General features: G+C 48.4%; 1 protein-coding gene across 1 annotated transcript; it reads left to right on the forward strand.

Annotated features, from left to right (window-relative positions):
• The first annotated feature begins 1,367 nt into the window (after positions 1–1,367).
• Positions 1,368–13,289, forward strand: LOC118087878 (pregnancy-specific beta-1-glycoprotein 8). Its single transcript, XM_035120942.3, has 6 exons — positions 1,368–1,555; positions 3,480–3,860; positions 6,384–6,764; positions 8,544–8,669; positions 9,875–9,949; positions 12,831–13,289. Exons 1-5 carry the CDS (start codon positions 1,504–1,506, stop codon positions 9,910–9,912), a joined length of 978 nt encoding a protein of 325 aa, XP_034976833.3. The 5' UTR covers positions 1,368–1,503; the 3' UTR covers positions 9,913–9,949; positions 12,831–13,289.
• The last annotated feature ends 1,297 nt before the right edge of the window (positions 13,290–14,586 follow it).

Raw genomic sequence — 14,586 nt, forward strand, 5'->3', positions numbered from 1 at the left:
TGGGTCCGCGGCGTTCGTAAACCGAAAATTCGTAAACCGAGGTGTTCATAAACCGAGGTTCCACTGTATGGCATATGGTAGACTGAGGTAACATTTCTCAGAGGTAACATTTGCATGAATTGTTAGCCTCTGGCCCTGCCTGCCCTGGCATGTGCCCCCCAGAAGGTTTTGAAGCAAATAATGTGGCCCTCAGGGCTGAAAATCTTCCCCACTGAATGTAAGAACTGAAGAGTGGAAACATGAGATACTGAGAGACCTAAAATCATAGCTGTCAACCCTCCCTTTTTTGTGGGAAACCGCCTTATTCCAGCGCCGTTTCATGCTGCTATCCTGGATTGTTAGATATACCGTAGACTGTGCCCGGGACAGGTGAGGCTGCTGATCCCTTATTTTCAAATCCGAAAGTTGACAGCTATGCCTAAAATTGATAGGCCTTTCCATCCTTATGAACTGCACCATGTTTCCTTTAAAGCCCTAAATGGCCTCGGTCCAGTATACCTGAAGGAGCATCTCCACCTCCATCGTTCTGCCCGGACACTGAGGTCCAGCACCGAGGGCCTTCTGGCAGTTCCCTCGTTGCGAGAAGCCAAGTTGCAGGGAACTATGCAGAGGGCCTTCTCGGTGGTGGCGCCTGCCCTGTGGAATGCCCTCCCAACAGATGTCAAAGAGGAAAACAACTACCAGACTTTTAGAAGACATCTGAAGGCAACCCTGTTCAGGGAGGCTTTTAATGTTTGATAGATTACTGTGTTTTATTTTTCTGTTGGAAGCCGCCCAGAGTGGCTTGGGAAACTCAGCCAGATGTGCGGGGTATAAATAATAAATTATTATTATTATTATTATTATTATTATTATTATTATTATTATTATTATATTCCTAACTGTGCCTACTCAGAAGTAAGTCCTACTGAATTCAGTGGGCCTTACTCCTGGGTAAGTGGGGTTAGGATTGCAGCCAAGACTAAAGCATGGCAGTTGCCTGTTCTCCTTCCCTCCCTCCTTCCCTCCCTGTGTGTTGCATCACTATAGCAGACTGTAAGTGCTTTGAGAGCAGAGACCTGTCTGTGTTGCCTAGCTAACAATGTACATTGAGGACACTCTACTGGTAAATCATCCCTTCTGTGCATGGAAGGGGCGACAGCTGATCTCCCCCACCAGCCCCACAAGAACCCAGTGACCCGCTTTCCCCCACACCTCTCGAGATGCACTACAGGGTTGAGTTGCCAGGATTCAGCCTTAGTCACCTTGAGATGGTGTAACTCAGAAATGGCAAAATAAACGAACCAAAGAAGGCAGGGATGTGTCGACCTTGTGTTACGGTACCCGTTTCCTTCCTTTTTCTCTGCAGGACAAAAGGAGAAACAGGCAGAGGGGAGGAAGCGAGTGTTGCAGGCAGAGGGACGTGGAACAGAGGGACCCAGACTTTGTCCAGAGAAGAGGTTCTGTCCGTCCGTCCGTCCGTCCTGATTCTTGAAGTTTTGCAGGCTGCAGGAGAAAAAGGCGATGGGTCTCCCCAACAGCCGACAGGGAGCACAGAAGGTCATGCTTCTGGCAGGTAAGCTGAGGAAAGGTAGTAGGGCAGCGGCAAAAGGCCGCAGGTTCAATCCCTGGCATCTCCAGGTAGGGCTGGGATTGTCCCTTTCTTGAAACCCTGGAAAGCCACTGCCATTTAGTGTTGGCAAAAGAGTCATAGAATCACAGAACTGTAGAGTTGGAAGGGACCCCGAGGGCCATCTAGTCAACCCCCTGCAAAGCAGGAATCTCAACTAAAGTATCCCTGGCAGATGGCCACCCAACCACTGCTTACAAATCTCCAAGGAAGGAGAGTCCACCACCTCTCATGGGTGTCTGTTCCACTGTTGAACAGCCCTTATTGCCAGAAAGTTCTTCCTGATGTTTAGTTGGAATCTCCTCTCTTGTAACTTGAAGCCCTTGGTTCGAGTCCCACCCTCTGGAGCAGGAGAAACCAAGCTTGTTCCATCTTCCATGTGGCAGCAGTCCTTGAAATATTTGAAGACGGCTCTCCTATCTCCTCTCAGTCTCCCCTTTACCTAACTCCCTCGACCGTTCCTCATAAGGCTTGGCTTCCAGACCCTTGATCTTCTCGGTCGCCCTCCTCTGCACACGTTCCAGCTTGTCGATATCCTTCTTAAATTGTGGCGCCCAGTTAGATGGATCGACAGCCTGGCTGCACAAGGTGCAGGGCCGGGATTGGACGTTTTGCCATTTGAAAACAAAAACAAACCTGCTGCCCCCCCCCAAACCACAACCTGCCTCCTCCTTGCAGTAGGCACACCTGCAGCTAAGGAGGTGGCAGCAAAGCAACAGCCGCAGCAGAACAGCTAGTTTTCGTTGAGAATCCTGCATTGCGGGGGGGTTGGACTAGAGGACCCTCAGGATCCCTTCCAACTCTATGATTCTAGGGTGCACCCATGGAGGACGTGGTGGCAGGGGGAGGCAAGTGGTGGGGTGCAGCCATGATGGGGGAGGTGGCAGGGGGTGCCCTCAGCAGCAGTGGGCAGTGTGCTCCTTGGACCCAAATCTGCCACCTGAGCTGATCGCCATTCTTCTTCTCATGGGCAGGCTGGCCCGATATCTTCAGTTTAGAAGAGGAAACTTCCTCTTTTCCCCTTCCGGGTACCATTTTCTGCCACACCCTGAAGCAGAGAAGCACCCAGCTTCCTTCGTCCTTTATTGCAGACCCTCCAAGTGTCCCTCTTTTCCAGTGACGGCCCTAGATTTACAAAAGCTGTCCCAGTTTCTGATTTGATCCTGGAATGCCCCATTTTCCCTTAAAGGTTAAGGTAAAGGGACCCCTACAGTTAAGTCCAGTCACGGACGACTCTGGGGTTGCGGTGCTCATCTTGCTTTATTGGTTGAGGGAGCCAGGGTACAGCTTGACTAAGCCGCTTCTGGCGAACCAGAGCAGCACACAGAAATGCCATTTACCTTCCCACCTATTTATCTACTTGCACTTTGACGTGCTTTCGAACGGCTACGTTGGCAGGAGCTGGGACCGAGCAACAGGAGTTCACCCCGTCGCGGGGATTCGAACTGTCGACCTTAGGACGTCCCTGTTTTCACCTAATAAATATCGTAGTGTACAATAGGGCGTCCCCATTTCCATCAGAGAAATGTTGGAGGTGTGGAGTTATCTGATCCCCCCCCCCTCCGAGCCAAGGAGATAAGTAACTATGCAACCTTTAGAAGACATCTGGAGGCAAACCTGTATAGGGAAGTTTTTTTAAAAAAATGTTCAATGTTTCATTTTGTTTTTATATATGTTGGAAGCCACCCAGAGTGGCTGGGGCAACACAGTCAGGTGGGCAGGGGTAAGAATAATAAAATTGTTGTTGTTGTTAAGGACTAGGACGTCCCCCATTTTCACCGGAGAAATGTTGGAGGGTATGTTATTGTGTATGTTAAGCCCATTACCCCACAGAAGAAGTCTTAGTCCATTTTCCCTCTCCTCTCCTTAGGCTTCCTCCTAAGCTGCATGTTGCAGTTGGCGCCGGCACAGTCTCAATCCCAGTTGTCTTTGACCCCTGAGCCAAATGACCCTTTGATGGGCAAGGATGTCAAGCTGTCTCTGAAGGGCGCCCCCCAGCAGTTCACGCAGTGCCAGTGGTTCCGGCAAAGCCACTCGGGGAGAGCGGAGAACATCTTCACACACTTTGGGGAGCAGACTCAGAGGCCACTGGTAAAAGGCCGTGGACACACCGGACGGGAGACATTGAAAGACAAATGCTCCTTGTATATCTCGAGGTTGACACAGTCCGATAAGGGGAATTACACCGTGGTGATACAGGACCAGCAAACAGGGAGAAACTACTCTGTCTCTTATTATTTGCGTATCTCAAGTAAGTACCAAACCACTCGGTTGCCATCTTTTTCAAGGAAAGGCTCCTGTGTCACAATGTAACACGGAAAGAGCCTTTTTTTTTTCCTTAGCATTGCACCAGAGGCAAAAGTGAGCAGGGTGGAGAATTTTTTTTTCCTTCTTCTTTTTTAAATTGCTTTTTTATTGAGTTTTAAATTGGTTATTCATATACATATTCCATTCACTCTTTAACATGTATTGTACACATATAAAAACCAAACAATAACAACATTTCTACACAATATTTCTTCCCACCACCTCAATGCAGCTCCTTCAGTCTTCGTTCTCCTTTCAGCTGTGTTGTTATTCTTTGCTGCCTTTCTAATACATAATATATCTCATCTATCTGAATATTACTTTGCAAAATTAAGTCGGAACATACCAAGGGTCTTATCTGAGAACAATGTTTCCCCAGATAATCTTTTACACATTCCCACTCCTTTCTTTTTCTTTTTCTTTTTTGAGATTTTGGTTTGGTTGGTTCCTAATTGCCTCTGTCATTCTTGCCAATTCCAAATACTCATACAATTTACCTTGCCATTCTTCCTTTGTTGGTGTCCTGCCCCCTTCCAATTTCTAGCGATTAACATAGAATGTTAAGTTTTTCCTTTGAGCAGGAGGTTAGTCTCCACACACAAACACCTCCCTATCCTCTGTCCAGGCAACCAAAAGGCATTGGCAAAGTTCGGGGGCCCAGGCCCACCAGGCAAATGCCCTCGGGGAGGGTCTGGAGCAGCAGCGCCCGAGAAAGGCGTGGCCTGGGGAGGATTCCAGGGGCCAGCGAGAGAGTTGTGGAGGGCCGGAGGTCCCCCACACACACACACAACTCCTTGGATTGCCGCTTGTTGCTGCAAAAGTTCTCGCTGCCACCAACTGCAACGACGCTTTGTTTCCACACCATGAAAGGCTTGGCTCTGCCAATTTCTGGCCTCCTATATCAAGGGCACAAGAGGATTGATAGAAGAACGGTTGATAAAGTTATTGGAGCTGGCCGATATGGCAAGCTGACATGTTTAATTAGAGAAAAATAATTGCTGGCACTGGTTAAGGATTGGAAATTTCTTACGGACTTTTTGCAGGGTAGAGGAAATCAACGTGTAATATCGGGATTTGGCCTTTTCAAAGACAGAATGGTTGTGGTTTAAGGAACAAATGCCATGTGTAGCTGCAGGACAGAGAGCCAAATGTCCTTTTACTCTCTTCTATTTTATTTTAGTCTGTTCTTTCTTTCTCTTCTCTCTCGCTTTCTCTTTCTTTAGGTCTCTTCTTGTCTTCTATTTTCTTTGTTCTGGCTTTGTTCTTTTTTAGACTAAGTAGCTGTTTTATCTTAGCATATTATAAAAAAGCTACTTTGCGATGTGCATGTATTTTTGTATCTATGAATGAGTATGAATAAGAGTGTGTGTGTGTGTGTGTGTGTGTGTGTGTGTGTGTGTGTGTAACAACAGCAGGCAGATTTCAGATTTTCTGTCAGTTGGTAACCCCTAATTTGATCTCAGTGCACTCCTATCAATTCACCCATCCATTTCTGGAGGTTTTGACTCTAAATAAATTTAAAATTGTAGGGTCAGAAAAGACAGTGGGAATTTTCTGCCTTTTAAACCAACTCCTGTATTTTTCGAGGGTGTGGGTGTGGGTAGAACATTGTTGGAAGTTTTTCCCCAGTATTTGCCTAGGGTTGCCATACGTCCAGGGTTTCCCAGACCTATCCGAGATTTGGATGTCAGGGGGGGGGGATAAAACCTCTGTCCAGATTTTTAAAATACCTATGGCTTATCTTGCCTATGCTGATAAACCCTCTCTTGCTGGTAAAAGCTTCAGTTGCTCATTTCAAGACTAGGGTCCAAAAGGCGTAGGAACGGGGACTACAAAAAAAGTGACAATCCAGCAGGGGGAAGGAGCAAGTTATTTAAGGGTAGTTTGGCCCCTTCCGCATAAGGTTGCCAATTGACCGGAAAGGAAAGGAAAGGAAAGGAAAGGAAAGGAAAGAAGATGGGCTGCACAAGCTTGGTTTGCAGAAGCACAGTGATCAACATTTGGCAAAGTCTGCAGGTCCGACTGCTGATTGGGGCACAGGAGTGCAAACCGTGAAATAAGCTGGCAACCCTCTCTCTCTCTCTCTCTCTCTCTCTCTCTCTCTCTCTCTCTCTCTCTCTCTCTCTCTCTCTCTCTCTCTCTCTCTCTCATATTGGCCTGAATATAAGCCGCACCCGCAAATAAGCTGACCTTTATAATTCGGGGGGGGGGGGGAGAGAATACCCGAATATAAGCCACTCCCTTAAAATTCCGCAGGCACTCACACCTGTAAATGGCGAATGTAGAAGAAAATCCTACAGCGATATCGTAAAAGCCCATTTTTGTAAGGTCGCGAATTTAAGCCGCACTTTAACTTTTCATGCTCGGAATTGGGGGGGGGGGGAGTGAGACTTATATTCAGGCCAATACAGTATATTCAACTCTCATCCTGAGCCATGTGAAATCCTCACGAACTCTCTTTTTACAGACCTCATCTCCATAATCCTCAACCCGCAACGTCCTGAACCAGGTCAGGACCTCACCCTGACCCCACAAAATGCCCCGAGGGAATTTAACTTTTGCAAGTGGGTCATACATCCCAGTAGCAGGAAAGAAAAAGTTCTCGAATACAGCCCAGGGGGCGGAGATCAGCAGAACCCGTCCCAAGACAGAGCGACTTTGAAGTCAGATTGCTCCTTGCACATCAGGCAGCTTGATAATTCTGACACCGGCAACTACACGGTGGAGATCGAATCTTCTTTGAAGCAGCAGCAACAACCAGGGCAGGGGACATCCCCCCAAGAACCTGAAGGAGGAGACTATCAGATACACAAGGGACAGCTCTATCTTGACGTCCTCCGACAATCTGGCAAGTATCCACCATCTCCAAAGCTCTACACCGTACGGCAGCCACCTGCTTAAATAAACAATGACTTCTTCCTTTTTGGGCCCCTTAAAAGCTTTTTTAAAATCAGTTAATCAAACTGCTTCATCGATTAGACATTGAAACCCCACTGCAAGCACTAGGGGGTGCCAAACTTAACATTTGCATTCCGGGAACAAAACATTTCCTTGGCCAAGCGGAGTCCCTTCTAGCGCTCTCTCTCCTGCTGAGGTTTAACTTCTGACACCACTGTTGCACTTTTACAAAGAGTGGTGGAAAGCAATGGGATTGGCTGCAGGTCTTAATTTCTCTCCAGGTTCCCAATGAAAGAAACACAAACCTGGAGGTTTGCTCACAGCACGTTGCTGTCCTGAGAATCTTGAGCAGGTGCTGAGTTGCTGTGCTATGGAGATGCAAGGAGTCTGGTCCCACAGAGAGAAGACCAGGCAAGGGTAGCAGAAGGCGGACCCATAAACTGGTTAACTAGTCCTTTTCTCTTTTCGGTCCTTTCCACACTACATATTGAAAGCACTTTGATGCCACTTTAAACCGTCATGGCTTCCCCCCAAAGAATTCTGGGAAGTGTAATTTGCTATGGCGACTGAGATTTGTTAGGAGACACCTGTCCCCTTCTCCTTACAGAACCACAATTCCCAGAGTTCCCTGGGAAGAGGTATAATATATGTATGCTATACCAGCAGGTGCCTAATAAGTGGTCTTATTTATTGGTTTCTTTTACACAGTTTGTAGTCCAGCATCCATCTTGGACCAGCTCCCAAGAACTCAGCTCCAACTGTTTCTCAAGAGAGCAGTTTGCCTTTTGGCCACTAGGCGGCAACCACATAAATATATTCAGTACATTTGCAAGGGGGTGGAGAACTGGTAGCTCTGTGAGGGGAATTGGAGCTTCCTAACAACCCCCAGCAACTTCAGCAGACTACAGTTCCCAGGATTCTTTGCAGGGAAGTCATGGCTGTTTAAAGTGGTATGATACTACTTTCAACATACAGTGGAACCTTGGCTCCTAAACGGCTTAGATGCCAAACAAATCGGCTCCCGAATGCCACAAACCCAGAAGTAAGTGTTCCGGTTTGCAAACGTCTTTCAGAAGCCAAACGTCCAACGCGGCTTCTGCTTGAGTGCAGGAAGCTCCTGCAGCCACCTGGAAGCCGTGCCTTGGTTTTCGAACAGTTTCGGGAGTCGAACGGACACCCGGAACGGATCAAGTTCAAGAACCAAGGTACTACTGTATAGTACAGACAGCGCCTTGATCTAAGAAGTACTTAGATTAAGTACTAAGAAGTACCCAGCCAGATGGGTGGAGTATAAATATATTATTATTATTATTATTATTATTATTATTATTATTATTATTATTAGCCTCATTCTCTCACACCGGAGAGAATGCCTGGTCTTAAAAAAGTTCATTCTGCCATCTTGGGACTTTAAACTATTGTTTCAGCCATGTGCAAATGAGTGCCGTCCCATGCGCACCTTTTTGGGGATGCTGTGGCCTCTTCGAAATAAAGTTGCCAGCTTACCTTGTACGGCCAGGGGGTGGGGAGTTTTGGACGCATGCAGATTTACACAGATTGAATCACTGCCTAAGCTGTTTTGCTTCACCAACTAAAGTTTATTTAACCGTCCAGGAAAAACTTCGTTGTGTGGGTGTTGGAACACACCTCCGGATAGCAACAGTGCAGCTGTTTGGAGCCAGATTCCGGAGTAATGCTTTCATTCCCGATCCGTTTCCCCCTCTTTCAGCTCATGGCTCCCAAAAAGGTCGTGCCTCTGCCTCTTTGACCTACAGCGCAGCAGTCGTCGCCGGGACCTTGTTTGGATCGCTCGCCTGGGCAGACGCCCTGGTGCCCGTCTTCTCCGGGCTATTCTGTGAGTGGCACACTAACCGCTAGGATACGCAGCTTCAGAAATGAGGATAAGGCTCTCTCGAGGGCTGCTGGTCATGGTGGCAGCAGGTCTCTGAAAACCAGCCACTGGGGAATGAGAGTCCAGCTTGTGGGCTTCTCAGAGGCATCTGGTTGGCTGCTGTGAAGAAAGGATGGTGGACTAGACAGGCCTTTGCTTTGACCCAGTCGGGTTCTTCTTAAGTCCCTAGAGATGGGAATAAGGACCAGTGGCAAAGCGTTTTGTTTTGGCCCATATGTCACATTCATCATTGGCCACCCCACATTCTCACCCAGACAATCTCAGGCTCACACACCACCATACCTTCCGACACAACATGCCCCAAATCCGGGACACCATCTTCCGGGTCTGAAATCCCGCACAAGTCACATGACCTGTGTGAGATCACAGATCTGGGAAAGGCACTTTTTCGGGGTGAGTTTTCGGCCCCAAATCGCACAACAGCAAGGCTCCCAAAATGGCCGCCGTACTCTCTCAGGAAGAAATGAGGTGTCCCGTTTTTTTCCAGGGCAGTTGACAGGAATGCACCATACCTTTAAAGCACACATGTATACCCCAAAGAAGCCTGGGAACTGTATTATTATTATTATTATTATTATTATTATTATTATTTCTATACCGCTTTATATTTTTAAGAAAAATCTCAAAGCGGTTTACAGCACATTAAAACTATCCAGAATCAAACATTTCCGAAGAAAGTCAAAGATAAAGTATACAGTCAAGGCAACATAATTAACAAGAAACTAAAATATTATCTTAAAAGATTTCAAAATGAAACATTACAAAGGAGGTCAGCTACAGAATACATATTTGACGCAAACAAAGTTGACAAAAAAATCTGAAACATTTCAAAAGAAAACATTGCCAAGTGAAGTCAAATATAAAATGCACATTTAAAACAGTACCATTTACAGAGCTAGGACCTCACAGCACAACAAACCACAGTTCCCAAGATTTCGCGGGTGGGAGGGGGAATGTTGCTTAAATGTTCCAGGGTTTGAATCTCCGCTGAAGCACAAAGCTCCCTTGGCCACCGTGAGCCACTTGCCTTGTCCTGCCTAGCAGAATTGTAGTGAAGCTAAAACAGGACGATCTCTGTGTTTCTTTCTTGCTGGAGAAAGGGCAGGATGTGGATGCATTTAATGAACCCATTTCCTCCACCCTTTCAGGCTCCCTCACTTCCCTGAGGCGCAAAGTCGCCCCGTGAATGATGAGTTTGGCGGAAAGTCCCTCACTTTTGCAAGGTATGTTTGACAGCCTGTTTGGGTTGGCAGTGATAGTGGTAGTGTTGGGGGGACTCGATCTCGCAGCATCCACAGCTTCTGGGGCGTCTGCTCCTTCCCCAGCTTGGGCTCCAATTCAGCTCGTAGGAAACCAGTGCCGTGCCGTGCCGTGCTTCTCCTCCCATGCCCACAGCTAGGACGCCAAGAACTCCAGAAATCCAAAATGTGCAAAACAAGGCTGCCAGCTGATCAGAAGAACCTGGCCCAGCCTGCTCCTTGGCCTTTAACAGCAGTTTGATCTGCATGAAACATTAACTAGTCAAACTGCTTTCAAGCACAGCAATGAAGACATCAAAAATCCATGTGGACTTCTCTATCAATAAAGGCTTTCATAGAATCATAGAATCATAGAGTTGGAAGAGACCACAAGGGCCATCCAGTCCAACCCCCTGCCGATCAGGAAACACCATCAAAGCATTCTTGACATATGCCTGTCAAGCCTCTGCTTAAAGACCTCCAAAGAAGGAGATTCCACCACACTCCTTGGTAGCAAATTCCACTGCCGAACAGCTCTTACTGTCAGGAAGTTCTTCCTAATGTTTAGGTTTCCAGGTACCCTAGGTTTGGGGTTTAGCCAAGTAATGGGGAATAGCTGTAGCTCAGTGGGGGAGAATTGTCTTGCACGCTGAAGGTCCCTTGTTCAAATCCGGGCATCGCCAGGTAGGGCTGGGGAAGATCCCACACCTGACAGCTAGATGGACCGGCTACAAGTCAGCTTCTGTCCTGATTCAGACCCTGATGACTTGAGACTGAGGAAGATGTCTTCATTGAGGCAGAGTAGAGGGAAAGTCTTGGCAATAGGCAGTGATTCACGCCTTCACGACAGGAAAGGCCAGTCCAGTTGGGCAGCAAGCAGTGGTTCCAGCTTACAGAGAGTCCAAGATCTGGATGAGTAGTTCAGAACTGGGCGGAAGCAACAGGGCTGTCCCAACGGGCAAGGCTTGCTTACTCATGGGACTCTCCTGCCTCATGAGACTGCTGAGTGAAGGTGGTCACTGTGTTGGAAGAGGGTCCCTTCCCAGAAATGGAGGCACCACCAGGCCCTGAGTGACCAAACTGTGCCCCACTCCTGGCACTGCTTCCTGCAACCCGAGCTGTTGGCTAGGGTAGAGTCCTGCTTCCCATCCAGAGTTAGGGTTGCCGTATTTCAAAAAGTGAAAATCTGGACACAAAAGTTGTTATTGTAGTGGTGGCTTTTGGGGCCAAAGTTGGTGTTTGCAAAAACTAAATAATAATAAAAAAACCTGCTGAAGTTTTTGAGCTATTTTTTAGGATAGCTCCTTATCTAGACTTTTGATGTTGGCTTTCCCACCCGGACGCCGCTTACGACTGCCGTATTCCAGCTATGTCCAGGAAATTACAGACATATGACCACCCTATCTGCCATATCCTGGGAGGGGGAAAAATGCCTGCCTCCTCTGGACCTCTCTTCTCCTCTCCCATCCCCCTCCTTGTCCATCTGAGCCTCCTGGGCCTGGCGTCACCTCTGGACCCAGGACAGCCTCCTATGTTCCTATGACTTACCAGGGAGTGGTCCTTCTTCTGTTCTGGTGTTGGAACCTTCTGTCTTTGGAACACCCTCTCCTGGGGTGGTTATCTTTTAGGCAGCAGGCTAAGTCCATTTTGCCTTTCCAAAGCATTTGGTTCTAAGGAAAATCAAGACATTCCAGGCAGGGCCGTCTTAATCGCCCCTGGTGCCGTGGTGCGCCGGATCTCTCCGGCGCCCTCCCGCCCCGTTTCCCAGCGCGGTGGGCGGGTGGGCGCAGCGCGGCTGTCACAGGCGCTGCTGCACGGCGGGCGGGCGGGCAGGCACAGCGCGATCTCTCCGGCGCCCTCCCGCCCCGTTCCCCAGCGCAGTGGGGGGGTGGGCACAGCGCGCAGCACGGCTGCCACAGGCGCAGCTGCGTGGCGGACCAGCCGGCCAGCGGGCGGGCGCAGCTCGCGGCACCCTCCTGGCGGGCCGGCGCTGTGGTGCCCTGCGCCACCGGGCGTCTACCTAGAGCCGGCCCTGATTCCAGGATCAAATCAGAACCTGGGGTGGTTTCTGTAAATTGGGGGCTGTCCCTGGAATACAGGGGCACTTGGAGGGTCTTTGTAAGAGGCACGAGCCATTGCAATCCATTGTGGCATTGGAAACAGCTGAATGAACACCACCACCACCCCCGGCGCAAGCGGCAAAGCTTGAAGTAGCCACCAGGTGGCAGGCTTGCCACCAACCACGATGGCAGCGGAATGATTTTCTGCAGTGGTGCTGAACATTTCCTACGAGACAACTTGTCAGACAAACACGCACACGAAAGCCCCCCACACCTTGATGATCTGCAGAAACCAGCAGGGAAAGTTTCACCCAGCACGGGCATGAGCATTGTTACCTACTAAGGCCTACAACAGGCACCCCCAAACTTCAGCCCTCCAGATGTTTTGGACTACAATTCCCATCTTCCCCGAACACTGGTCCTGTTAGCTAGGGATCATGGGAGTTGTAGGCCAAAACATCTGGAGGGCGACAGTTTGGGGATGCCTGGCCTACAAATCTAGTTGCCTTAAAAGGCACAGGAGCAGGGGTTGCTAGGAAAAGTTGGCAGCTCTGAATGTGACTGGCAGTTAGTTATTGCTGCTGCATCCAGTTTTTTGTTCATGCTCGACGATACTCTTGGAGTCATTTCGTCACATGTTCATCTTGCCACTCTTTTCCTTCTCCTCTTGCAAACTTTATTTTGTAAGCTGTTTGGGGCAAAGAACTCTCCCCCCCTCTCTCTCTCTCGGCTTTTTACTGTACAAGCTCCACATCACTAACACCCTATGAATATTCTAATCTCCAAATCTCCAAATCTTTCCACAGCCTCGCCATCTGGGCAACAGATTCCCGATAACCAGGAAGGCCTCTCTGCCTCTTTCTATGCAGTGCCAAGCTGTGGATGAAGAAATATCCTGGATCCTGTGCAGTCTTATATATATATATAAACCGTATTTCATTTCTGTTAATACAAAAAAAATGTAAAGATTTCTAGAACGTCTATCCAGCATTCAATCAACTCAGTGTAGACTCATTTGAATTCATAGACATGGTGAACTTAGGCCCATTAATTTCACTGGGTCTACTCTGATGTAGACAATGCACAAGATGTGAAACTTACAGAAACTCAGAAAAGTATATCAAACCTATGTAGCTTGTTTACCCGTAATTATCAGATGTTACCCAGTTTTGAACAAACTTATTGTAAGCCTGTTGATGCTTTTCCTGCACCCTGATACTTTTTTCAAATAAAGTGTTGCTTTTTTTCTGCCTTAAACCTACAAATTTTCATTTCAGTTGCATGATTTGGCCCTTTGCTACCCATCTGGAGCAGATCTCTGCTGTTCTTTTAACACTTTCCTGGGCCTTCTGCACCCAGCATGGACTCCAGGTCTGCAGCACAGGAAGGGGTCAAGGGAGTGTGTGTGAATAAAAGGATTAGTGGGGTAAAAGAATCGACATGGTGGAAGTTTATAAAATTGTGCGTAGCAGGGAGAAAGTGGAACAGAAGCCAGCCAGCAATAAATCACACGGAGTAGGTGAAGGCAACTCTTTATTAGAAGGAACAAGGTCTGCTCAGGGGAGCCAGGCCGCATGAGCACAGCAGGTCTATTGTGGAGACAAAAGGACCCTGCCTTACCACAGCTGTCCCAGTACCCTCCCCCCTGGGATCCTTCTCAAGCAATCTGAGACGTTGTTGCCATGCCTCTCTTTGCTCCGTCCTCTTCATGCCTCTCCTGGTTCTGTGAGACAAGGAGGGAAGGGAGCTTGTCGCAGCAGGAAGGGGAGGCACCCCTGACTCTTCACCAGCCTGACTCCTCTCTGCCTCTTGGTCTCCCTCCTCTCCTGCTTCAGCTTCTGCCTCTGATTCCAGACTTTTCTCTGCCACAGACTCCCTATGTTCACCAAACCCTATTACCTCTTCATCTTCCCACACCTCCTCCCTCCTGTCTTCTCCCTCTGATCACTCATCGTAGTCCCACCACCACTACTCCCCGGGCTCTGAGCCTTCTTCCTTTGGGGGTTCCCCACCTGGTTCCTCCCACCATTCCTCTTCTTCCTGCCAGTCCATGACATCCTCTCCAGGTATCCCTACCAAGCTAGGTCCAATGGGAGTGAGTGGCCTTTTCAGTGGTGGCCCCCTGTATATGGAATGTCCTCCCCAGAGAGAGTCAGGAACTAGAGGACCTTGTTCCACTTCCTTGGCAGAGTTGTCATTGTTATTTTCACTGACTGTCCGGCTGCGCTATTAATTGCCGGCTGACACAGTCACATTCAGTCGCTATGGGGTGAAGCTTCTGACGCCCCTTATCTCCTTGCCCGAGAGAAACGCTCTGTCTGCATTCAGACCCCTCCAGGTGACCTAATTCCTGGGCACCTTCATCCTGGTTTGCTTGCACAAACCTCATGCAGAGATGAGATTATATCCGGCCTTTATTGAGCATTCCTCCCAATTTGCTTGCAGGGTGTTAATCTTCCCGTTAATCATTTCCCTCCGCTGCTTTCCAAACCGGATTTGTTGTGACAGGGCGACAGAGCCCTTTAAATCATGTTAATTGCACAAACCTAAACTTCCGGTATG

Source organism: Zootoca vivipara, chromosome 6 (genome assembly GCF_965207765.1).
Source record: "Zootoca vivipara chromosome 6, rZooViv2.hap1.1, whole genome shotgun sequence".
NCBI classification, from domain to species: Eukaryota; Metazoa; Chordata; class Lepidosauria; order Squamata; family Lacertidae; genus Zootoca; species Zootoca vivipara.